The sequence below is a fragment of the Serinus canaria genome, chromosome 1A (assembly GCF_022539315.1).
Source record: "Serinus canaria isolate serCan28SL12 chromosome 1A, serCan2020, whole genome shotgun sequence".
Classification (NCBI taxonomy): Eukaryota; Metazoa; Chordata; class Aves; order Passeriformes; family Fringillidae; genus Serinus; species Serinus canaria.
In genome coordinates, this window is record NC_066314.1 from 36,746,547 (window position 1) to 36,770,244 (window position 23,698).

The window sequence follows — 23,698 nt, forward strand, 5'->3', positions numbered from 1 at the left end:
CCCAGATTTGGTATATCATCTATGAAATTACACTGTTGTCACATCCAAGGTGAGAAATACCCAGCCAGAGGCAGGGGGAAGGCATAAAAGCCTGGCATCTGGCATTTGGGGCCATAATGAGAATTTATTTATTTGGAAAATGCAGTAAAATGGAGGTGCTCCAGCTGAGGCAGAAGGTTTTGTCTCCTAGGAGGTCTGGTGATAGCAGACTTGGAGGTTCCAGCATTTTGTGAACAAGCAATGCAGCCTTTTGCCACCCACAAACAAAGTTACCATGACTTGCAAGGGGAATGGGGGAAGGCTTTGTGCTCTCAGAACTTAAGTCAGTGTTGACTGACATGATTAGAATTCATTTCATTGCTCTAGGAATCCTTGGAGAAAGGGCTTGAAAAAATATCCTAAATTCTCATCGCGTGTCTGGTGCAATAAATGAATCTGGAAAGAAGCTGGACACTAATGCTTCCTGCCCTCATGGATCTCCTCAGCTGATCACAGTCAGCATGGCTTAAATTTGCCTCAGTTTTGTGTGCAGCCCTTCTTTTCACTCCTTTACATCCCAAGCTATTAAATTTCAAATTTTTAAGCAGGCCATGGAGTCTTGCTGGTCTGGAAGGAGAAAGCATTGCCATGACCCAAGAACTTCTAAGGAAACCCTCCTTGTTGACCAAGACAGCTGGTGAAGACCTGCTTCCCTGGCCATGGTGGGAGCAGGCTTTCCTTCACTGTGTGTTGGAGGATTTCCTTTTGTTTGTCTCTGGCTGGGTTTGCTGGCAGTGCTCAACACCTGCCAGCACCAGGAGGTCTCTCCCAGCTGGCTCTGGGCTGACCAGCCCAGGCTGGGAAGCAGTAAGACATTCATCCTCTATGGTACTGCTTGTTTATTTCCCTTTTTCATAGCAAGAACTGAATCAGATGGAGTTTGGTGTACTTCTCTACTATTTTTTACTTTAAAAAAGGGAGTTCCAAGTGTACCAGTGAAGGCAAGATCTGTTGGAGGATACAGCCCTGCTCTTCCTCAAGGAAATGATGGCCATGGTTCCATCAGTGCAGCTAGAGCAGCGTTAGGGCTTGTTAGTGATTCTCATTATGTATTTATTTATTCTTATTAAACTTCCAATTTTTCTGTATAATTGGAAATATATTATTGTTGGAGTAGCAAGTCAGAAAAAGTCCAAAAACAATACTGACTGAGCTGCTGAGTTTTCCTTTTAGAAATGATTTTTGAGCATCTCAACCCTGTGCAACTCACAGTCATTTTAAAGCTGTTGTTGGTGACATGGGACATTAACTCACACCTCTTTAATCCCGGGAAGGGTAAGGTGACAATACTGGGCTTGCTGAAATCAATAGTGAACCTGCCGTTGATTTTAATGGGAGTAAACTCGGTTTTGGTGTAGCTGTGTGTTATGTGTGTGCTTAGGGAAGGGCAGGAGAAAGGGAAGGGGAAGCCAGGGGTCTGTGGCTGTGTTGTCCACTTGCTCTTTCCAAGCAGCTGGTGTCTCTAAGGATGCAAAGCAAGCAGTAGCTCCTCGGCTGTCTGTGGCTGCAGGCGGGCAGGCATTGCTGCCCTCCTGTGGAGAGCAGGACAGAGGGACGGCTGCAGGGACACAGGGCTCCAGCGTGGGGCTGGGCAGGCGTCTCGCCAGGGCTGGGGGGCTCTCCCGTGCTGGCCAGCTCAGGATCACCTCGCATGGCTTCGGGCCAGGGTTACCCAGTCTTGCCCTGGCCTGCTCCAGGACTTTAAGAGCCAATTGCCATGGCACTGGTCTTTGTGCCTGCAACAGCTGGGTGGGAATTGTGCCCATGCTACCATAGCTGGGTGCTGGAGCCACTGGGGCGAGCTGTTATCCTCTGCTAGTCCTTCAGTGCTCACAGCCAACAAAGATTCCTCACCTGGACATGTGGTGCAGAAATATTTATTTTCAAGGGTGTACTAGAAAGTCTTCCTTACTGAAATCAGAGCCTAAGTTTTAAGTTCATATTTTATTCTGTAAAAGTTTAATATTTTGCTAACAGATAGTATAAAAAAATATTCAACCCAACAGTGTGATTGGAGTAAAGCTATATGCTGATAGGTAAACAGATAGCTAGAGAGCAGGAAAAGCAGGACATCTAATCACTGAAGAACAGTTATAAACAGCAATAAAATTAATGTCTATATTAAACTAGCAGTGCAAAAAAAAAACCAAACTGGAAGCAGCTTTACATTAAAAATACAGCTTTTTAAATACAGAAATAGCACCAATTTACAGAAGACAATCAGAAATGTAAACGTGGCAGATAGATTCAAGTATAAGTTATATGCTCAGCCTCCTCAACAACTGACTTGGGACAGAAAGGTTTCACAAACCCTGCAGAACTTCTTGGGTATGCACTTTGTCTCAGTGCAAATACAAATTCTGCTTTTCCAAAGCTGCTTTGCTGATGAGTTGTTCATAGTTTATTTAATTTTTTAGCTTTCAGTGAAGGTAAAGATAGGAAAGGTAAACCCATTCCCTCTTGACAGCCAACTGCTCCCCCTCACCAGTCCAGTTCAGCAGCTCAGGTACAGAATGTAGCTGCTCGACTGCTTCAGTGGTCTCACTCTGTTTCAGTGAGAATTTTGCATTGACAAAATCAAGACAGCATATCAACATCCTTTTTCTTCTAGGCTCAAAACCTGTTTTCTCAGCCATGACTCAGTGAGAAGAAGGAATCAATCCTCATTTCCAGACCTGCTGTATTTCCAGAAAATCAAAACTGTAAGCAGAAATTGGAAATGGAAAATCCATTTTCACTCCCTGCATTTTCAAGTATAGTTAAGTTAGTTATGGCACATAGTAACATCACCAACAAAGAAAGGCAATTTTGGTGATGATGCTTCAACTGGAGCAAAGAGCCAATATTAGCTCTAATCCTCCTCCCTGCTCCCAGCTGCCATTTCACTAAAAGGCTGCATCGTACTAGAGGGAGAGAGAAGAGACAAGGTTTGGAGAATCAGCACCCACCGTTTTCCCTGGAGCCCCAGCAGCTTGCTCCTGCCCCAGCAGCAGCACATGCATGCCAGCAGAAGTGCAGGGGCAGCACTGTGCTAGTTACACAATGCTTTTCCAAGCAAAATTCATCTAAGTGGGTGTATAAGAAGAAATAATTCAGAAGAAAAAACTGTAAACTTTCATAACTGTAGTGTCATTAAAATATAAAAAAATTAGCAGTCTAAAGATGTCTCTTTACCACCCCTGAAATTTCCTATGATAACTCTGCTACAGATTTTGTTTGAACCGGGGCTAACCAAGTCCTCTCAAAAACCTGTTATTGGTCTATTCTAAGAGAAGGCCACATTACTCAAACCCTCAGCTTCACTAAAATTCTTTCTTAAATTTCATTTTCATTATAAAAATAAGATGCCTTCATCAAATCCCCAGCCTCAAAGTCCTAACCTCCCTTGACCAACGAAATAGCACATCCAAGTGTGCATCTGCCCTTGGAAAACCAATGCCAGTACCAAAGAAAGAGCTGATCATGCTGGCCATTTGCTAAAAGTCCAGGCTAATGTGATGTCAACAGCAACACTTTCTGTCTTTTGAACAGGTGACAGCACAAATTTAATTGCAGTTTGCTACATTAGTGAAAACATACCCAAGCATAAGAGCATTAGCTCTTAAAATTATATCCTATATTGATAATAGCACCATCTATTATTTGAGAACTCTGAATGTGAACTGTTAAGACTTTTCTTCCTCATTATCTTCTCCTAGGGTATACTGATAATTTTTTATTAATTTTTTATATTACTTTAAAACTCAAGGCTCCTGCTCTTTCAACTTCTTTTTCTGGTTTAGATAGATAGATAAGATCTCCCTTGTCTTCCCAACATACTCAAAAGCACGATTAACTAGTCACAAAATTCCTGCAAGTGAAGAGTTAGGCACTTAAGTACATATCCCTTAAGTACACTTAAGTAAACAGCTAAGTAGGCACTTAGTAGACTCAGGTTAGACTGAATCTAATCATGAGTGAGGTTAATGACTTATCAGTGTTCCTTGGTCATAAAGTCTAGACTGGATATTTAAACAGGAGATGAAATCTTAGCACAGTCCTCTCAGTGGTTTGTCTCAAATCACTTAGTCAAATCTGATAAAGGATTTAGGTTTTGTATTCTTTACATCTAACTTGCAAATTTTGCTCAAGGTTAAAGTAAAAAACCCAAAAAAACAACCAACCCAAGGACTAATACAGCTCATTAGCACAACTATAAAAATGTTAACATTCACAGTTATTTTGGTCTTAATATTTTTCACATGTATACATTCAATCATACTGTGTTATTATTAGGTTTTTTTAAACACAAGTGCTGGGCAAATTGTACAACCACCAACTGACATTCAAGTAATCCTACCCTGAGAAAATCTGTTATTCTGAAACTGCAAAAATCCTTTTTTGCACTAATCCCACTCCAACATACAAAGTAAAAAGCAAGAGGCTGCACTGCAGAGGCAGGCTTTGATAGTTTGGAGCCAAGGAAGCAGTTGCTTTCACAACTGCGAGAGTTTATCATTTTTACCACAGATTTACTCAGGGTAAGTAGAGTACATGCAAATGAAATGCTTACCCCAGATAAGTGCTAGACATCTCACTTAAAACCATGAATAAAGAGCCCCTGGGGACTCCAAAAGAATTTGTTTGCATCTCCTCACAGAAATAAAGCAAGTTTTCCAAATAAAAATCACAATTCCAATTTGATGCCCACAAGGCTGTGTGAAGCACAGAATCTGGATTCAAATCAGTACTGAAAGAACAATTCAGTAAAAGGATTTCTGTACCAAGGGTGACTTTGAAGAAGATGGCTAACAGAACCAGTGGGTGAATGGATAGTAGGGAAGCATGCCAAAAGGGGTGACATTTTAACGTGCTCCTCTTGCCAGGTAAGAGCTTGGTCTCTTGTAATTGATTCAGGGTCCGAGGACAATCTGCCCACCTCTTGCAAAGAGCGGAATTAGTCAGGGCTGGTACTAGAGATTTCCAGTCTCCTCTGCACAGAGCTGGCATTTCTGGTCTGGTTGCCTTCATTTTTCTTCCATGCCACAGGGTCTCCAAGACTTCCAGGAGTTTTGAAAAATGCCTCATGATGTGCAGGACGAATACTCTTGGGAGTGAGAGGAGCTGACGAAGGCTGTTTGTAAAAAAAAAACCAAAACCCCAAAGTGATTCAGCAGAGTTCTCTCAAAGTCTACACACAAGCAGGCAAACAGAGCATTTCTGGAAGACATTAATGCCTGTACCCTTTTCCATTACATACTGAAGAGAGGTCAGAACAGGGCTTGAGGGGATTATCTAGGATACTACTGCCTGAAAAGTGCTGCAACCAGCTGATTCCAGAACTGTGACACAACCCACCTGTCCTCCTAATACTTTCTGTAGCCAGTGCATAACACATAATGACACTGTCAGATGGGGGAAAAAACCTTAGATTGCTGGGGGATTTTAGAATTTCTGTAAGTTATAAAACCACTTCACTACTCAGGACTAAATGTGCTGTGTTGGGCTATGACTTCAACAATGTCCCACACTGTGTGCCACCCCTAAGAGCACACACAAGCTAAGTGGAAGACAGCAGCTCTCAGTGTGCCAGCTGGGCACTGACATAGAGGCACCAGCCTGTGGCACATGCTGCCATCAGGCACTTGGCACAGCTCTTTCATCACCTTTCCCCCTTACCTGCTGCAGCTTCAGAAGGGTCACTGGGTGTCCCATACACACGGGGGAGTCCAGCTTAACAGCACTGCAAGATCTTGTGAGCACAGGACTCAGGTGCAGAGCGGGGTGAGCCGGCTGCTGTGGATCCACCGAAGGGGCGGGTGAGACCTTGGGGGTGACAACGCCCGTGGTGCTTATGAACACAGGGGTAGTGGAGGCCAGGCTGGACACACTGAAATTCGTGGAGGCAGCAGCTGAGAAGGAGCCATCGGGAACTGAAGAAAGAGGATTGCTGAACGAGGGAGAACAGACGAGAGGGAAGGAAGCCAAGGCTGCTGATGGCACCATGACACAGGGTACACTTAGAGAAGGCAACTGGTTCGCAGCCAGGCTGATGGCACCAGGGGCTTGGTTTGCAGAGAACAGAAAATTAAAACTGCTTAATCCTAAATCAAAGAGAGAAAAAAACCAAAGCATTAATAATCTTGAAAAAGGGAATAAAATTACTGTAACTTCATCTACAATAGGAAAAGTGGGTGACAGTAGAGAAAAGTCTGCCTAGGAAGTAAACTATGACAAAAACAATAAAAAATAAGGAAGAAAAGTGTCACAATCCCCTAACTGTTCTGTCCAGCTCCCTTTCCTTATTTGCCTCCATTTTCCCCCAGTTGTCTATTCACTGTACCTGCATCCATTTACTTTGGTCATATGAAATACCAACCACACCCCTTGCTGTTTTCTGCTTCTAACTTCGATTACAAGCAACATCCTGGCTAAACAAACTTTTTCCACTAACTGGAATCATCCTCTGCTATACGAAAACATAGACCTTACTTTTAATGAGGCAAAAAAAGCTAGACAAACCAAACCCAACAAATGGGAGACACCCACAAGGTTATATCACAGAGGCATTAATTTTGCTCAGAGCAGCTGAACTACTGTGTTGAAGCAGAAGCTGCTCTGGCTCCCAGCTTGTCTGACCTTCCAAAACACCAGGATCAGCATATTTAAACTGAGCATCTCCAGCCTAAGTGAAATGCCATAGACCCACTCTGTGTCCCAAGTGAATCAAAGACTAAAGCAGTAGTCGTGGAAATCTGCCACACATCCTGTTCCTACAAAGCAGTCATCTACTGCACACAAACATAGGCACAAAACATGGTGGACAACAAATCCCATTGCAGTATTTTCAGCTGCTTCCTCTAGATCCCCACAGTGTCATACAAGCAGGGCTGGCAACATTCCCAGTGCCTTGGGTTTCAGGGGTTATACTGATAATGCATATTACAAGACAGTACAAAGTTTGAGGGTGATGAAATTCATACACTCAGGGGATGCTGCTGTTCTGTATTGGCCAGCTTTCTGCCAAATCTAGACTTCCAGCTCCTTTGAGTTTTGAATGCTGGATAACTGTCTTTGTTGTATATAATTCAGAATTTATAATTCATAACTGTCTTTTGCACATAATTCAGGCATGAAAACTCCACATTGTTCAATGCTATTAATGTTTGGGAACCTCAGAAAAATGTCTCTTTTCAGAGGAACAATAGTTCTCTGAGTCAAGAGATTTCAAGAGGTTTAGAGAGAACTGCTGTTAGGGCTTTTTATGCCAAATATTCACCTATTTGTAGGACTCAGTATTTGCTCAGTGAACAGATCTAGAGATGTGGGTGCCTGTAGATCTCATGGCTGTCCTTACCAGCAGTAGGCTGAACATAAAGATACTGTGGTTGGAAAGGTTGATTGCCATTTTCTTTAGAGATGTGCTCATTTTCTGGAGGGGGTTCATCAGGGTCTTTGTTCTGAGATTGTTTTTCTTTCTCCTGACAATCTAAAGGCTTAGTAGGCTCCTTGTTTGCCACCTCTGGAGCAGCAGGACTTGCAAGGTCAGGACGATTTATTTCTAGATGTACAGCAGCTGAACAGCCACTTCCTGGGGAAGATTCTGCCTTGGGTGACTCAGAAGGCTTCTAGGCAAAAAAAAAAAAAAAAAAAAAAAAAAAAAAAAAAAAAAAAAAAAAAAAAAAAGTGGAAATGAAGAGTCCAAACTGAAATTAAACAGTGCAATACCTCTCATGAACCTTCCTCATGCATCTGTGCAAAGGAGCAGCACAAATCACCAAGTTAAAATTTTTGTTTGATTAGCAAATCACCAAGTTAAAATTTTTGTTAGGGGATTTGAAGAGTCATATTAGTGATGCCTAAACCCTGTGCCATTTGCTACAGTTCACATTCAGTACTTGGATACACTACTTAAGAAATACCTGACCTCTGGGATTACTATTTTATTGATAAGGAAAAACACTTGATTCAAAGGCTTTTATTCAATATTCAAATGGCTTATATGACATGGTATTGAGCTTGACACCTACTTTCAGTATTTAAGAGAACTCTGAGATAACTGCACATCACCACCATCATCATTACCTTTCTCTCACCAGCCTGCTGTGGGCAACACTGGGCCTCAGAGAGAGGTACTCAGGCTAGAGAGTAGGGGGAAAACAAATTGCATTTGCTATAGCTCAGCAGAGTAAGCAATGCTGCTGCTGTCTGGGAAAGCCCAAGCTAACAGGGGAAGATGAGAAGTAATAATTACATTGATTTCTTCCCCTCTGATCAATTGTTTTGCTGCAAAAAATGATCAGGACGCTAATTCCAAAGAACAGCTGAGCATCACATCGCTATGCAAAGCAACACAAGTCCACTTTCCCCTGGTGGTGCAAAAATATCTCCCAGTTCATGCTTATACTTCCTGGCACAGCCCACTTGCAAGTTTATTAACATGTGGGAGGCAGCATTTTTATCTCTCAAGAGCAGTGTACTGAATTTTCCCTTCTGAAAACAATGTCTTAGGCAAAAATCTTTCCTTGCTATGAGAAAGCCTAAGTGATAATGAAACTCACTTTACCTTGGGTACTACAAGTGAGAGGGGCAGATCACTGTGCTCCAACGCCTGCTTTTTGGCAGCTGGCTCTTCATCTACAGGTGCAGAGGGTGATGAGCACTTGTGTGAGCTGCGCTTTTGGCAGGCAGTGGGAGGTACAGGAGCCTGAGCTTCTGCACTCCTGTTTCCCAGGTCTCCTGCAGCGGGCAGGGGCTCACTCAAGTTATTTTCCTGAAGACCACCACACAACATAAAAAGGGATGAAGATGGGAAGCACAGGAAGGGTTGGCTGGGGACCAGGGTAGGTTTTCCATTTTCTGTTTTGGAGGCTGCTGGAGTGGAAGGGTGTGAAGCCTGGCTGCTGATACCGTTTGGTAATGAGAAGCTTGGCACATCTGCCTGAACCATAGGGAAAACTGCCTGAGGCAAAGGGTTAACACAAAAATCAGAGTCCCCAGAAACCGGAAGAAGAGAGAAAGGCAAGCTTATGTTGGAGTTCTTTGCTGAACTTAGTATCGTTTCAGTGTCGCAAGCTTTATTCCTGAAAAACAACAAAAAAAATCCAAATAGTAATGAAAAGAGGAAAAACATTCATTCCAAAATTAAACCCCTATTTTGTCCTTTGAAGCAGAGAGAGACATATTTGGACATAAATGCGGAAAAATTCAACCCCCAAACAACAATTTTTGCACAGTTTACAAGAAGGGTCACTTTTTATCATTTCCAGAAACACAGAAGCAGAGTTCTCAGGTTTCTGATGGACCAATAATCCTTTTGGCTGCACTTGACTAGTCAATCCTTCACAAATGAATTCAAATTGGAAGAGGTGCAGAGAAGACAGATGACAGACAGAGATGCCCTTCCACGGAATCATAATTTGCTCAACCTACCCAGATATTAGGTCAAAGGCTGCAGGAATGACCTATATAAACACATATGACAGAAAGAACTACTGAAGCAAAACACCAACACTGGTACAAGTACAGATGGGTGTAAAATGACTATAGGAAAAAAAAAGCCATGCTGACATCCAGCAATATTAAAATTGTAATAACAAGACTTTATGGCAACTTTTTTATCTCAGTCTCATCAATGGAATCTATCCTTAAACTAAACATGACAAGCACAAAGCTGCAACTGGACAACAGCTAAGACAAACCTACCCAGTATCTTCCTCTATTTTCTGCCTGCAGACAGCTGCTAGATTTATCATTTTGGAACAATTTTCATCTGAATTCACAATACAGGCTGAAAGAACAAAGAGGAATTCAATTAATCACAGACAGGTTTACCAAGCATATTTTGATACTGGCCATATAAAATAATTGCTATAATTTTTCAGTCCTGACACATTTTTATAACATCCACTAATCACCTAGAGCCAGAACCTGCAAGACACTCAGAACCCTCAGTCCCACTGGAGACATGTTCAACATCATTATTTCCTATAAGAGGGAACTGTGAAAAGCCCTGTAATTACTTTATCTTTTTAAACAACTATCCATTAGATTGTTACAGTAAATTTCACTATATTAGGAACCATACAATAAAGCAGGCATTTTGTGGCTAAAGAATTTATCTTAATCAGTTTATCACAGAAGAAATTGTAGTATAGTTGTTGTTAGTACAGAACAGAAATATTTACCTGCAGAAAATAAACTGCAGATTCAATTGCAGTTATGGCCCAAATTCACCTCTTGTAACTTTAGGCATTTGAGTGGAGGTTCTAAACCAGAAGTTTCATTACCATATGCCCAGTAGAAATATAGGTACCGCCCATGAATAATTCACATATTTAATTACACTGATTGACCCAATCAAGTGCCTTAAATTGGTGCATGCCTTCATTTGGGCAGATCCAGTGGGACAGAAAAGAACATGCTTCAGTAGTAGTTACCTTGCCTCTCTTGACGGGGGCTGTTAGGCTCAGAATTGACCTTCCTTCTGGCTGCTTCACAAGGCTGTGCACTGTTAAATGAAGCATGTCGTGTAAACCTTTGATTTCCAGTAGCACTGGTCTGGTACTGGGCACAGGCTCCTCTCTGTGTCTCTGGCAGAGGATCTGATGTTGGGCTATGTCCTCTCAACTCATCTGTAGGGACATAATATTGTACAGCAGTCCTTCAGACAACACAGCTGACCATTTAGGCTTCTGCCATATTACCAAACCTGGCGCTAAGGGAAGAGGCAACCTCTATATTATCTCAAATCTCACAAACTAAAACAAACCTAGCACTCAGTAAGCACAAGTAGGCAAGGTAAGGGCTCCCTTCCTATCCAATCCATAGCAACTACAGCAGCAGCTACATTCCAGTGTTCTAGCCAGGAGGAGAAAATGTACTAAGACAGTATTTGCATTATCCTTCATTTTAATTGTTCCTGGCACTGTCCTGAAGCAAATATCAAAGCCAAAGGGCTTCCTTTTGCTCTAGCTTCTAGCCAAGGAACAATCTCACAGAGATGCACTATCCCACCACCTTGTTCTTAGCAGACAAACTTTTGTAGAAGGTGCCATATTCAAGAAACAGCCCTGCTCTACCTTGTTATGTCCCTTTACAAAGAAAATAGTTCACTATATAATTATTAAGGAGTTACCAAAATTTTTCAACCCAGAACAGCTGTGGACCCAGATTTGAAAATGTCAGTGCTATCTGCTATTGCTCTACAATTCACACAGTTATGCATACAGTTATCTAAGTCAGTGTAAAAATACCTACAAGACACAGTATCCTTCAACACCCCTCCACAGACCCAGATCTTGGGTGCAAATTCTAACAAGGGCAAACGTTGAGCTGGCAGCAATTAATAATCGCAGAGTATGCATTGAATGCTGAACCATTCTTTACAAACAGAAAGCAACTTTTTATCACTTGGGAAGGGACTGTCACAGCAAAAAGAAAATAAATGCAAGCTACACAAGTTACCAGTTCTTTCAGGGAATTCCACAGGCCCAATCCACTTAAAAGCTGGCTTGCGTCCTCGCTCCTCTGTGACGTGGACTTTCTTGATCAAGCCTAGGCTGGTGAGGACGTTGGCAATATCATACAGTCTTCGTACCTTTGCTAACATGAGAGGGCAGGAGTAGATAAGAGAGTCAGGTTTACAATGCATATAGGACATTTTCTGGCGCTAAATTCATTCCAGACTATCAACGCAGCTTTCATAGATGAGGTGGGCAATATTAAATTGGGATGCACTTAGGCCTCCTCCCATGAAGTCTGCCATGCCAGCTCCCACCTGATTGCCAGTGCTATTTCATAGCTTAGCTGCTCAGGTTTAAACTCATGTACCTCATTTTGATGGATATAGGTTAGGGAGTGATTACAGCAACTTGGCCAGAAAAGGCAGCTACCTCCACGTAGGTAAAGAGAAGCTGGTGAAAAGATTGAACAGCTGACCACAAGAAGACACATTTATAATTTCTGGAAATGTAACATGCTCAGAAAAATCCCTGCGACTCTAGTAAATAACATCTTTGAGCTGACTATGATACCCACATATTTTCCAGCTATTTCTTCTTATACTTGGGATAGAATTTCAAGAGTGAAGTGCAAGTACTTTATTTTAAAAGTACTTTAAAGACTTAAAAGTCGTTATCTCAGAAGATTTATTTACTAATGCTAAGTTCTTCCATGTTATCTAAGGGATTGAAGTACTAATCCTCACTAACTGAAAGCAAACCCTGCCATCCAGTTGAAAAGATTTCTTGGGTAAAAAGGGAGACAGAACATATTTCTCCAAAGAGAAAACTAATTCCATTAAATTAAACAACATGTTTCAGTTCTGAAACATTATTCAGAGCAGTACAGGAAACAGGGTTTAAGTATAAAAAATAAGTCAACAACTAATTTTCTTCCTTATTCTGAAGCTGAACTCAGGAGATAATTGTCAGTGACTCTTCTCCACAACAAACTCTGTTTTCACAAATATGCATTTGCAATGAAAAAAAATTCAGAACATATTCCAGGAAAAGATGCACAAATTGCTTTTGCTGTTATATACTGGTGTCTGTTTGCTGTCAGTCCAAATTGTCCCATTTTCTTTACTCACTGACTGATTGATTTGCCTCTCATTAGCCATCTTACTTTTAAATTTGCTGTGGTCCACTGTATCCTGGGTTTCTTCTATCAGTATCTTTGCTGCGACGTCCAGAGTGACTATCTTGGTCTTGGAGACAAGGAACAGCATGACAAACTTTTGGCTCATAATCCGCAATGACTTGTCCTTTCTGCTGTTTGCAGATGCTGTGTTACAAATAATACCCAAGGCTCTTAGCATATGTCATCCATCACAGCCAGAAAGCTACTAAGAAGGTTTCTCACACACAAAATAAGTAAAGTATTTCCTTGCAAGAAAGCAGAATTTAATTGAAAGGCAGCAAATAACTGATTAATGCAGACAAGCGTCTCTCTTCAAAGGGCAATAAAAATTCAAACTTGCAGAAATAGCTATCAGAAAGTGAAATTCCAAAGCTGATTCTATGCTATAGTACACAGCTTTGTGCCACTGTCATTTTGTGACTCCAATGGACTTCGTAACTTAAAGCCATCATGTGTTATATGGGCAGCATGCAAAGAATGGACAAATGAAGATGGTGCTTTCTGACGGGATAAAGCATTTACTGTCAGATACAGGTGGGGAAAGAACTGGATTGTTCAGCAGAACTTCCTACCAGTGTGTAGGACAGAGAGAATAATCTGTCTTGAGACCTATGTTAGGGACAGAATAGAAGGAAGAATTCTGTACCTTACATGGTGAATTTAGCACCTTTTTGTAAAGGATAACTTATTTAATTTAAAGGCAAAGAAAAAGAAAAAGTGACAAAGTAAACTGGAGAAAGAGACTTTGTGTCTGTGTATCATCACACATTTAGTAATCATCCTACCAGAGGTGCAATCCGGTTCTGAAAAGTCCAGTAATGGTCTGTCTTGAGAATCTGGAATAGTTTCCTTTTTCCGTTCTCCAAATTTGTACTCTAAGTCCTGTTCCTTGAACTGGGAGGTCATTAACTCTCCATACTGCAGCTCTCCTGCCTCCTGAAGCATTTTCAGAGTTTGGCTGAGGTTGTGCCGGCCATGCCAGCAGTATTGGTTCTTGGCCACACGACTGACCAACTGCAATGACTCCAGGACATTCACAATATCGTAAATTCGTCTTCGTTCAACTCCTGATTGGGAAGTGGGGGGAGCAGATAAAAGAGACAGAGATGCTCACCTTAGTTCAGCAGAAGCAAACAGAGAACAGGTTGTTCTCTAATAGACATTTTCAGTGTTCATGTGGACACATTCTATTAGCTACATCTATATTTGTGCACTGAAAATCTGCCATATGCGTGGCCAGCTTCACTGTATGTTGCTCTTTGTCTGCTTTCATAACTTCCAGCCCAGTCAGCTTAAAGCACCTACACTGTGTTTAGAACTGATTGCAGTCTGCCAGCCCCATTCACTCAGACCTACCCAAACTGCCTCAGGGTTTTCAGAGCACTTTGGCCCTTCCTTACACAGAGCTTCAACACGCAGACACATACCTGTGTGTAATAAGACAGAATAGGGTATATCACAGCATAGAGATAAAAGCCCCTCATACAGGAACCAGGGGGAGTACAGTCCTCCACTTGCATTTACAGTGACACAATTATTTCTACTTTCTAAGCAAGTACCAAGAAAAAGGGCGTCAACAGTTTCACAAGGTGCAGAGCGCTGTAGAATGAGACCTACTGTTTCCCAAACATAACAGAAACAAATTATCAGTGCTGGCTGGGTCTAGTCCTATAGGAAATTTATGAAATATGTCCAAGATTGAGTTCAGCCTGAGTGATGTGAGCAAGGCTGGGGACTGAATATGAACACGTTGGTGGCAATGCTTGCTGTCCTAAGTGCTTGTGTCCAGTGTTGTTTGAAGCACGGCTCCTATATGTAACACAATGTACTATATGCTGGTGGTAGCATCTGCACCAAAAATCTTCTAACAGTTAACATCAGCCGAGCAGAACAAGTGCTAGTTAGGGTGAAAGGTTTTGAAAACTTCCCAGTGGGAGGCAAGGCTGTAATGTACCTGTTTACCCATTTGAAGACTAGGCATAATACTTACCAGCCTCAAACACATATTGGGTGAAACAACTCATGAGCATTTGCAAGTATGTGAAGAATTTGGAGGGAAACACAATTCAGAAAAACAAGAGTGCTACACATATCCTGGTGTCTGTCAGGCACCAGCGGTACAGCCCCCTTTGTGGCCTTCCAAATGCCTTCCTTGAACAAAGCAAAATACATTTGTAGCAAAAGATGTATCGCAGACATTATCTGTTACATTGAGAGCAGCAACATCAGCAGGGGGTAATTTCGTGGTCACTGAAGCAAATGGATACAAGCAAGGAAGGGGAAATGAAAGGAAGAAGGACAACCCAAACTTCCCCTTTCTGGGAGGTAAAATTTCCAACAGTAACTTTTAGAAGAAAGTTTCTGTTATTTAGGAAAGCAAGGTAATGCCACTCCCAACACAGAATAAAGCACTATTCATATTCAGCTGTACAAGGCTAGAGCATGAGCATCTCATGCAAGCACATAAAGAAGTAAGCTCAGAATCTAAAAGAACAATTAATTTAAAAATAATTTATCTATGTACCTAATCTGTACTATATCGTATTTCCAATTCACTCTACCAAGGCAAATAAATGGCTATTTTGAGGCCTTTCTTACAGAGTCACAGAAGACATCATTCTTCTGTTCCTTTTCTTCCCAAAACAGACAAATTTCGTTTTTACTATGTCTTTTTTGTAGATACCAGAGTTTTAAATGTAGATACAAGACTTATGTAGTTTAAGTCCAATTTTGTAAAGCCCTTCCTACCTAAGAAACAACCTCTCCAAGGACTCAGATATTTTTGTTATTAATGTGTCCTGTCTGAGTCCTCTCTCCCAAGTTGTATTACTTCTTGCAGATGTTTCATTAATCTTTCAACTAAAACCAAACCTGACAGCAGAACCAGCAAATGGGCTACTCAAAACAAGACATTTTCTCATGGTACTCTTGCAGTTCTCCCAGTACCCTCCCATCATAGGGTGATATTCAAAGCTAAGGTAACCTTGATGAACCACATGATCTCAGAAGATACAATGTCAAATCTGTTCAGAAGTCAGGGAGTAAACACAACTGATCTCCTACGCATACCAGTTTGCAACTGTTTCCCCAAATGTTTCATTTTCACAAAATTTGTTGTCTATAAGTCCTCCTTCAGATGGTTTGTAAATCCTATTTCCTTCAGTGTTCAACAAATTGAGTATTTAAGAAAGCAACAGAGTTGGTAAACAGCTGGAAGCAAGATCTGTCTAGTAAAAAGTGCAGAAAGTCAGAAAGCAGATTTCAAAATGGTAGTACTACCAAACAACAAAGACCCTGAAGAATATTAGGTATTTCCAACTCTTGATTAGTATGATTAGAAGAGCATCCAGACCCTGGGAAAGGCAGATCTTGAATGTAGTCTGTTAGAATATGATCTTCAGAAGGCCCACCTGTTAGGTTACCCCAGGTGATCAGTTACCCCAGTTTCACAGGTATACATACCAAGAATTGAAGCCACTTCATCCAAAGAAATGGTAGTTTTCTCTGTTGACAATGGATAATTTGGATAGCGAGCTAGAAACTTTTGGCACAAGAGTCCTAAGCTTTTCTGTTTTCTGCTGGGCCTCTGCTTTTCAAATTCATCAACCGTGCTGTCATCTACTATATCATACTGTTAAAAAATAAATGTTAACCCTTTAGTGCAGAGCTTTTAAAAGCAAGACATAGTCAAATGAAGCTTATTTCAGATGTTATCAATACCTAAGATCAGATTTTCTAATTAAAAAATAAAAACATGGACTCCTTGAAAGCACACAGCACTTGGATAACACAATTGCAAGCTCTTCTTATTTCATCACACAAGACAGCTTCAGAAAAATTCTTATCTGTGCAATCATAAAATAGTGGTCATGCATAAGGAAAAAACCAGTAAGATCAATATCCAAGACTAGCAGATGGTAAGACTATACTTGGAAAGAGGGAAGAATATGCTCTCAAAAACTTCTGGATCTAATAAAACAGGAGATGTAGAAGCCATCAAGAAGTTCCTGCAATACCTCTGTTTGCTGACTTTTAAAGTGACTCTATCACTTTAAGAAACTGGTGATTGGGGAAGGGGTGGGGGCACTTTGCTCAGAAACTATGAAAGGCGCTACTCAGTCTTTGAACCTTCAACTTAGTCAAGATGTTAGCTTAAATAATTATGTAGGATGGTCTGACTGTGGTCTTTCTGACCCTGCAGTGGGAAAAAATAGAAACCAGCAAAACAGTGGTGGCAAGAATGTAGGAAGAGGTAGTTTGTTTATCACCAAACAAGAATGATGGAGGATTATTTTGCACTGGTAACTCTAGGGTTATCTTCTGCTTTATAAAAAGAAAAGAAGTCTTGCCCTCTGGCAAAGAAAAGCTGAAGGTGGTGGTAGCTGTTGAAACCTCTGTTTCCTAGCTTATGGGATCTTAAACTGTCTTTAGCTAGTTGCAAGTAAGTTACCTTGTGGCAGGCTGGTGCTCTGATAGAATTGAGTTTTATGTGGTATGGAAATAACAGTGTTCTTACTCGAAAACTTTTCCTTCTTTTAGATGTTTCCCTTCTAAGTGTAGAAGATTATTAAATGAAAGTTTTATTAACTAGAAAATAATTGAACTTTTTAGAGTAGCCACTCCAAAAATGCTCTGTGATCTTAGCAGGCTTGGAGCGTTAATGAGCTAACCTTAAAGATCAACTATTTTTTATCTACAGGACACTATGTTAGGAATGATCTCTGGGGAACTGTTTGTTTTGTTATGACCAGGAAAACTGCAGAATTTTTTACCCTCCTGCTGCTACTGAAGTTGCTGTAAAAACTACACTTCCAGAATGATCTGTACCTATGAAATGATGCTTCTCAGTAGGACACAGAACTATTGTCTTGTAGCTGAAATCAATAGGGAAGGATATCCTACAAGAAATAAACCAGGAGAGGAAAAGCAGCAGTTGGAACAAACAAACAAACAAACCAAAAAAAAAGCATGAAGGAAGAAAACTGCAGTGATGCTTATTACAATCTGATGTCATTCTCTCTAGGGACAGACTTTATGAAGTGAGGACAGAAATCAACCCCTGCATTACCCAAGTCTTGTGAAGTAGAAATTCTAATGCTTGACCTTGCTTTGTGACCATTAGTTTGGGAGCTGGGGTGGGGGGGGAAGTGGGAAAAAAGGGTTTCAGCAGACCACTTTGCTGGACAGTTGCAGATGAGGTCTAAGATTTGGAGAGTATATTCTCTCATTGTCAAATTTATTTTTGAAAAGGATGCTTGTTTAAAACAGATCTGGCAATTTGCTTTCGAATGTGGTTCAAAAGAACTTCAGTTGGGGAAATCAAACATTTAAGTTCTACTTCCTTCATTATCCTTTTAAGTAATATTCAGGCTCTTGAGGGGATATCAGGTCAATTACTACAAACTCAGTTACTTTTGAAGTCCTACTGCTCAGACATTGCTGTGTTGGCAGCTGTCCCTGGGAAAGTCTTACAATTCTGCACCATTCCATTGGGAGCAAAGAACCAGTTGGAAGGAATCTGAGGAGCAACTTAAGGAAGGTCTGAATCCTAAGTGACTAGAGGGCAATTGTGTTCTGAGTCTCACCTGTAACGAATCAGGTGTGTCACTCTGCTCACTGTTTTCTATGGGTCTGAAGAGCTCTTTTTTCTTTTCCCTGTCCCTCATGTCAGGACTAGCAGCACTAACAAGAATCTTCAGGTTAGTAGTAGGAGTCCAGGGATCGGGTTGAGGTCTGTCAATGATCTTAACAGGTGTAATTGGATTTCTTTCCGGTGTGCAGCCTTTTTGCTTCGACAAATCAATTGGTTCATTCTTAATGGGAGTCTTTGGGGCCATCCTGGATCGATCATATATGTTTTCCTATTAAAAACAAAGTTTTTTGAGACACAAGAGGAAAAAACATTCAATCAATCAATTTCATGATATTCTTATGAAGTTGTTTTTACTGACTTGTGCCTTGGCACTCATAGGTATATTTAGCAAATTTCTTCTGCCTTTGTTGGGAATGTTAAAATATTCTACGTGCTGCTATACTGGAGGAAGTGTATTTGAGATACTGCCTTGAAATACAAAACCTGAGGTCAACCAGTCTAACCTGTGGCCTACTAGGCTTTTAAACTCTGACTGTTCTTACAAGAAAGCATTGCCCACAAGCATAAATCACCAAATTGCAGGGAAACTGAAATCATGCTCTGGTCACATTACACTTAGCAAGAAAGTAGAGCTGGGTTTGAAAGGTCCCAGGTTAAAAGCCATGCTGGGAATGCAGCTCAAACTCACAAAATATCAAACTAAAGGGCTTGCACAAACCACATGTGCAAGCAGGGCAAGTTTTGTATCTGCACTGTCTGCTGTCCAAAGCAACCAAAAAAATCTCCATAACTGTTCCTTGGCTACAGCTAAGAGCTGCTAGGAGGAAAAGTCTAATTCATCAGCTGATTTTTATCATTTCCTGAATGAAGCTCAATTTCTTCCAGTCCCTAGCTGCCATCAAACTTTCTTCATATTTCAGCTATGGATCCCTTTCTCTTACTGCAAGAATTATCACAACAGATGAACTCACTTCAAGGGACCGACTGAAGGAAGCATTAGCATTATTGGTATCCTTGCATTTTATTTTGTGCTGTAAGAAATCCAATTCAGAAGTTGAATAAAAGCTGGATATATATTATATTGGATTGCCATAAGAACTTTCTTATGTTTTGCTTTTTACTTGGAGTAATTAAACTATTCTGTAGCTGAAATACATTTAAATAGGTGATTCCAAAGGTCATCCTAACAGGAACAGTCTAGCTAGAAAGTAGAAAAAAGTTCTAATAGCAACTGAAACTGGCTTTTACTAGGAGCAATTTTGTAGCATTCAGACTGGAAACAAATTTGGCACATCAAAAGCATTGTGCTCTGAGCATTGATGAACTCTTCTGCATACATTCATCTATGAATTGCCCAAAAGGATGTAATAAATACATGTCTTTTTTTACAAGTAACAGTCAGCCAGTCGTAACTTGCTACACTGTGATAAATAGGGGTCAATTTAGAGGCCAAGGTACTTCTTGGCATATATACTCACATAGTGTTGGCACTCAATATTTTCTTGCAATTTCACGTTTGGCAGTGAATCAACCCTTAAGTCACGCAGAAAGTCTATCTTCCCCTAAAGCTCCTTTTCATTATGACTGGTGGCAATGGAACTGCAGTGAGGGCAGCAGAAGCAACCTGCTATTTCAGTACCTCAGAACTTCATGTTTGTGCAAATACCACAATTTAAAGCACACGACTATGCCCTTTCAAATCATTATTTCCTACTATCATTATTTTCTACTATCATTATTTCCTACAGATCTTCAGTTTCTACTATCAAAATTACCTGATAAGGTAAGAAACACTTTTACCCTCTCTCGCCTTTTTTTTTTCAGTACCTGCAAAATTCTGTGAAGTCCTACCTGTATTGCACAAAATCTCAAGGGCAATTGGTAGAAGTACAAGATAGAGGACAGGAAAGGCCAGCCTGATGAACTTACTATGTGAGCAGGAGTTAAAACAAATCTCTGATATAACAGGAGTGGAATCTAACAAGAACTGTGTGAATTTTGGAGGACTCAGATTGAGCATGGATGACAGGTCATGAATTGCATCTAGTTCAGGAAACATTACTGAGCAAGGTTATGCCCAAGGCCACATATGCTGTCTGCTGGCTGGTGAGGCAGTAGGGAAACAATGAGCTTGCTCCTTGCTGAGTGGTCCTGCTTAGCCTCTTGACTGGTGCACTTTATGAACACAGGCCATAAGGCAAGCATAGTGGAAAGTATCAATGAGTGTGCTCAAACTACTGTTAATTAACAGAACTATATTATTCCTGTGCCAAGTTAAGAACCTGGTGGTTCTTACCTTTAGAACCATGAGTTTCTACAACAGCCTTCTCTGCCTTACCACATGGTAGCCATTGGGATACTTGAGATCACTGAGTTCAGCTAAATAGTGTTTCCCGCTGTCTAGTGCCAGAGTGCAATCACTTCACTTACTGACAAGGGTGGCATGACTCAGGCTTCTTACACTGGATTTTTTTACCATAAGGGTAGCGCTGGACATCCCAGTGCCCTAAGTGCTCACAGGTAAGATGCTGCTGTACAGTAACAGAGCAGAGCAGGTCCGATGGGCAGCACTTCCAGCGCTGCCCACGGAAGCCACAGAAGCACGATGCAGAGCCCGACTCCCCTCCGAGCCCCCCAGCTGGCGGCCCTGCACTCGCGGGGCTGGGGCTCCGCGGCGCCCACAGCTCTCGCCGCCCTCCCTCTCTCCCCCGCACCGGCCCGCGGCTCCGGACAACGCCTTCAGGGAACGCGCGGCGCCGAACCGGACCGGACCCCCCGCCGGCCCTCCCGCTCACCTTCTGGGCCGCCTCGGCGCGGCCCCGCCGCCCCGGCCGGGCGCTCGCCAGGTCCCGCAGAGCCAGGACGCTCACCTCCATCTGCAAAGCGAGAAGGCGCTTTTAGCCCGGCTCTTAAGAGGAGCCGCTCCGGTCCCCGGAGGGACGCGCGGGGAGCGCGGCTGCTCGGGGCTGCGTTCCCGGGGAGGGAGGGGAGGGGGCGGGAGGCTCGGCGGGCTCCGCGCCCTCACCTCGGCCGGGGCCGGGGCGCGCGGGGGGCGCGCGGCTCTGCCGCTCCCGCCAGGCGCCCTCAGACATCTCTTTACAATCCGGCCAATCAGGCACGGCAGCCGGGGAGCCCCGGCCGCGCCGCCGGCCAATCAGCGCGCCGGCAGGCGGCGCGCGGCATCGGGCGCGCGGGACGGGGCTCCCGCCCGCGCGGAGCCGTTTCGCTCCTTTTCTTGGCGCTGCCCGCCCTCCCCCGCCCGCCCTTCCCGCCGCCCCGCCGGCCGGGCGGGAAAGCGCCGGGAGAGCCGGGAGAGCCCCCTGCCTCTCTGCTGCAGCCGCTGCCGCCCTCCTTAAACCAGGGAACGGGGAGGAAGGGCTGAGTCGGCGAGAGGCGGGTGCCGCCTCGGTGGCCCGGCCATCGGCTGGTAGGAAACGCCGCCGCGGTGAGCCCGCCGGGGCAGCGCCGCCCGGGGAGAGGGTCCAGCGGCTCAAGAGCCCCGGGCAGCTCGGACAGCCTTGTGCTCCTCCACCTCATCCCCTGAAGGGAGTCTGCTGCCGGGAATGTGGAACGAGCAGACGCCATGGGGAGCGGTCTGGAGGCTTCGCTTTTCCCTGAGACTCTGCTCCGTGGGTTTCCCTCCTGTGGTACCTCATTACATACCCAGATAAAGGAAGAACTGGAAGGGAGCCGTGTCCAAAGTTAACAAATCAGATAAATCCCGGCAGCCTGTGGAGCGGTGCAGCGATGAGATTATTGTTGTACCTGTTGAGACTATGGAGACACAATGTTGCCAAAAAAAAAAAAGGGGGGGGGAATTGTCAAAATCATCACTTTATGCAATGCAGAATACTTCACTTATGAAAGTAATTGCTCTTTGCTTGAGACCCTTTCTGGAGAAATTTCCTCTGTGCAGTGTAATTAAAATTGTGTTTTGAAGGGTATTTAAGATTTTTATTTTGTATTTAGGATTTTTTCTTAAAGCTGCAACAGCAGACATGCTGCTGCATTATTCCTGTCTTGTTTTGTTGTGGGAGGACTTCCCTCTGAAATTGCTCATGAGCTAGTAATGAGTTGTCACAGAAGAAAAAATGCAAGGAACAGTTCTGGGAGCTTATAAAAATATTCTCTTAGTAATTTTTCAGGAATAGAAAAAAATTCTTTTCGATAAGAATGTAGAAAACAGCTAGATATTGTCTCTTGAATTAATTATAATTTGTTAATTTTTAAAATACTCTGATTTTTTTTCTCAGCAAGTTCTAGTATAGCACACTTTGCTAAAGAGAAAGAAATATAAACAATCAGAGAACCTTCTTTTATTAAAAAAAAATCTTTAATGGCCCTATACAAAACAGCTCATTATGCTTTTAAAACCTTCCTGCTTTTAAGAAGAACATGAATTCCGTAACTGCAAAGTGTGTCTTTCAATACATATTTGCAGATATGTAGAGAGAAACATTTCTAAGGAGTGAACTATTACTGCTGCTCTCACTCATAGGAACTCTGAAAACAGACTCATGGGAATCCTAAGAGATGCAGAGTCATGGAAAATGTAGGCAGAGTCTCGTGTCACAGACTGACTGACAAGCCCAGGCATGATTTCTAGACCAAAGGAAAGAAGTGGAGAAGAGATTGTAGCAGCTGAGAACCTGCTTGTGTGCTGCAGCCCCAGTGACAGGAAATTGCCCTCTGTCCCTTTTAGTCATCTACTTAAAGTGACACAGAAATATACATTCTCAGACCTTTATCTTAGATCTGTCCAGGCATTTGTGTATCCACTGCCAATTACAACATCTACTGTAAGGTATGTGCTGTGAAAGTTTAATAGGTCTAACTGCATTTGCAGCTCTAGCACAGAGACTTTCTTGTTAAGACCTTAATGGTGGCTGGACACAATATTTGGGTCACTTGCTGAAATATCATGGCTTGCACATGTAGAAGTTCATTTGATCATTGCAGTGATTGCTTGGCCTTAGAAGTCTGGTAATTTATGAGCCATTAAGGAAAATATCTGTAGGTTGGCCCAAGACCTGGGAGGCTCAAGTCTAAATACATGTCAACATCATTACAGGCTATATAGGCAGTGGGGCACTTTCTATTTGGGATGTAACTAACTTGTAATATTATAGTTTTGCTACTGGGATGGACCTAGGGCCTTATTTGACCTTCAAGACTTGTGACTTCTTACAGGTTAAGAATGCCCCTGAATATAAATGAGTTACTATTAAAGGTCTCTCCTAATCCTTAAGGGAGAACTAATTTGAATCACGTTTGACACCTTTACTCAATGTTGCTGTAATTTTACAGGCACTGTATTCCTGGCAGCAGAGCTGGGGACTGCTCAAAGGGCCCTGGCTGCAATCTGCTGGGTTAAATGCAGCTCCAGAAGGTGTGGAGCTCAGCATGGGGATGAGAAACAGCAGAGTTGGAGGGAGAGAGGAGTCA

The 23,698-nt window shown here is 42.4% G+C and overlaps 1 protein-coding gene across 2 annotated transcripts; it reads right to left on the minus strand.

The window, feature by feature from the left end:
• Positions 1–1,964: 1,964 nt before the first annotated feature.
• Positions 1,965–21,293, minus strand: E2F7 (E2F transcription factor 7). 2 transcript variants are annotated; one of them, XM_030238570.2, is made up of 13 exons: positions 21,279–21,293; positions 21,049–21,129; positions 18,246–18,521; positions 16,123–16,291; positions 13,446–13,727; positions 12,646–12,804; positions 11,485–11,622; positions 10,458–10,652; positions 9,724–9,808; positions 8,585–9,101; positions 7,376–7,646; positions 5,698–6,122; positions 1,965–5,152 (listed from the first exon to the last, which is right to left on the minus strand). In XM_030238570.2, the coding sequence occupies exons 2-13, from the start codon at positions 21,127–21,129 to the stop codon at positions 4,976–4,978; spliced, it is 2,775 nt and encodes a 924-aa protein (XP_030094430.2). In that variant the 5' UTR covers positions 21,279–21,293; the 3' UTR covers positions 1,965–4,975. The 2 variants fall into 2 exon arrangements, with proteins under 2 accessions (XP_030094430.2, XP_030094431.2); XM_030238571.2 differs by lacking the exon at positions 21,279–21,293 and having other exon boundaries at positions 7,376–7,643; positions 21,049–21,220.
• Positions 21,294–23,698: the final 2,405 nt, after the last annotated feature.

Bases quoted from the DNA above. Each gene is read 5' to 3' on its own strand.
- E2F7 (XM_030238570.2), bottom strand. From the start codon at position 21,129: ATGGAGGTGAGCGTCCTGGCTCTGCGGGACCTGGCGAGCGCCCGGCCG. The intron at 13,728-16,122 runs GTATGTATACCT...CTTCCCAATCAG, and splicing joins TGAAGTGGCTTCAATTCTTG to GAGTTGAACGAAGACGAATT. The intron at 9,809-10,457 runs GTAACTACTACT...TTGTTCTTTCAG, and splicing joins CCCCCGTCAAGAGAGGCAAG to CCTGTATTGTGAATTCAGAT.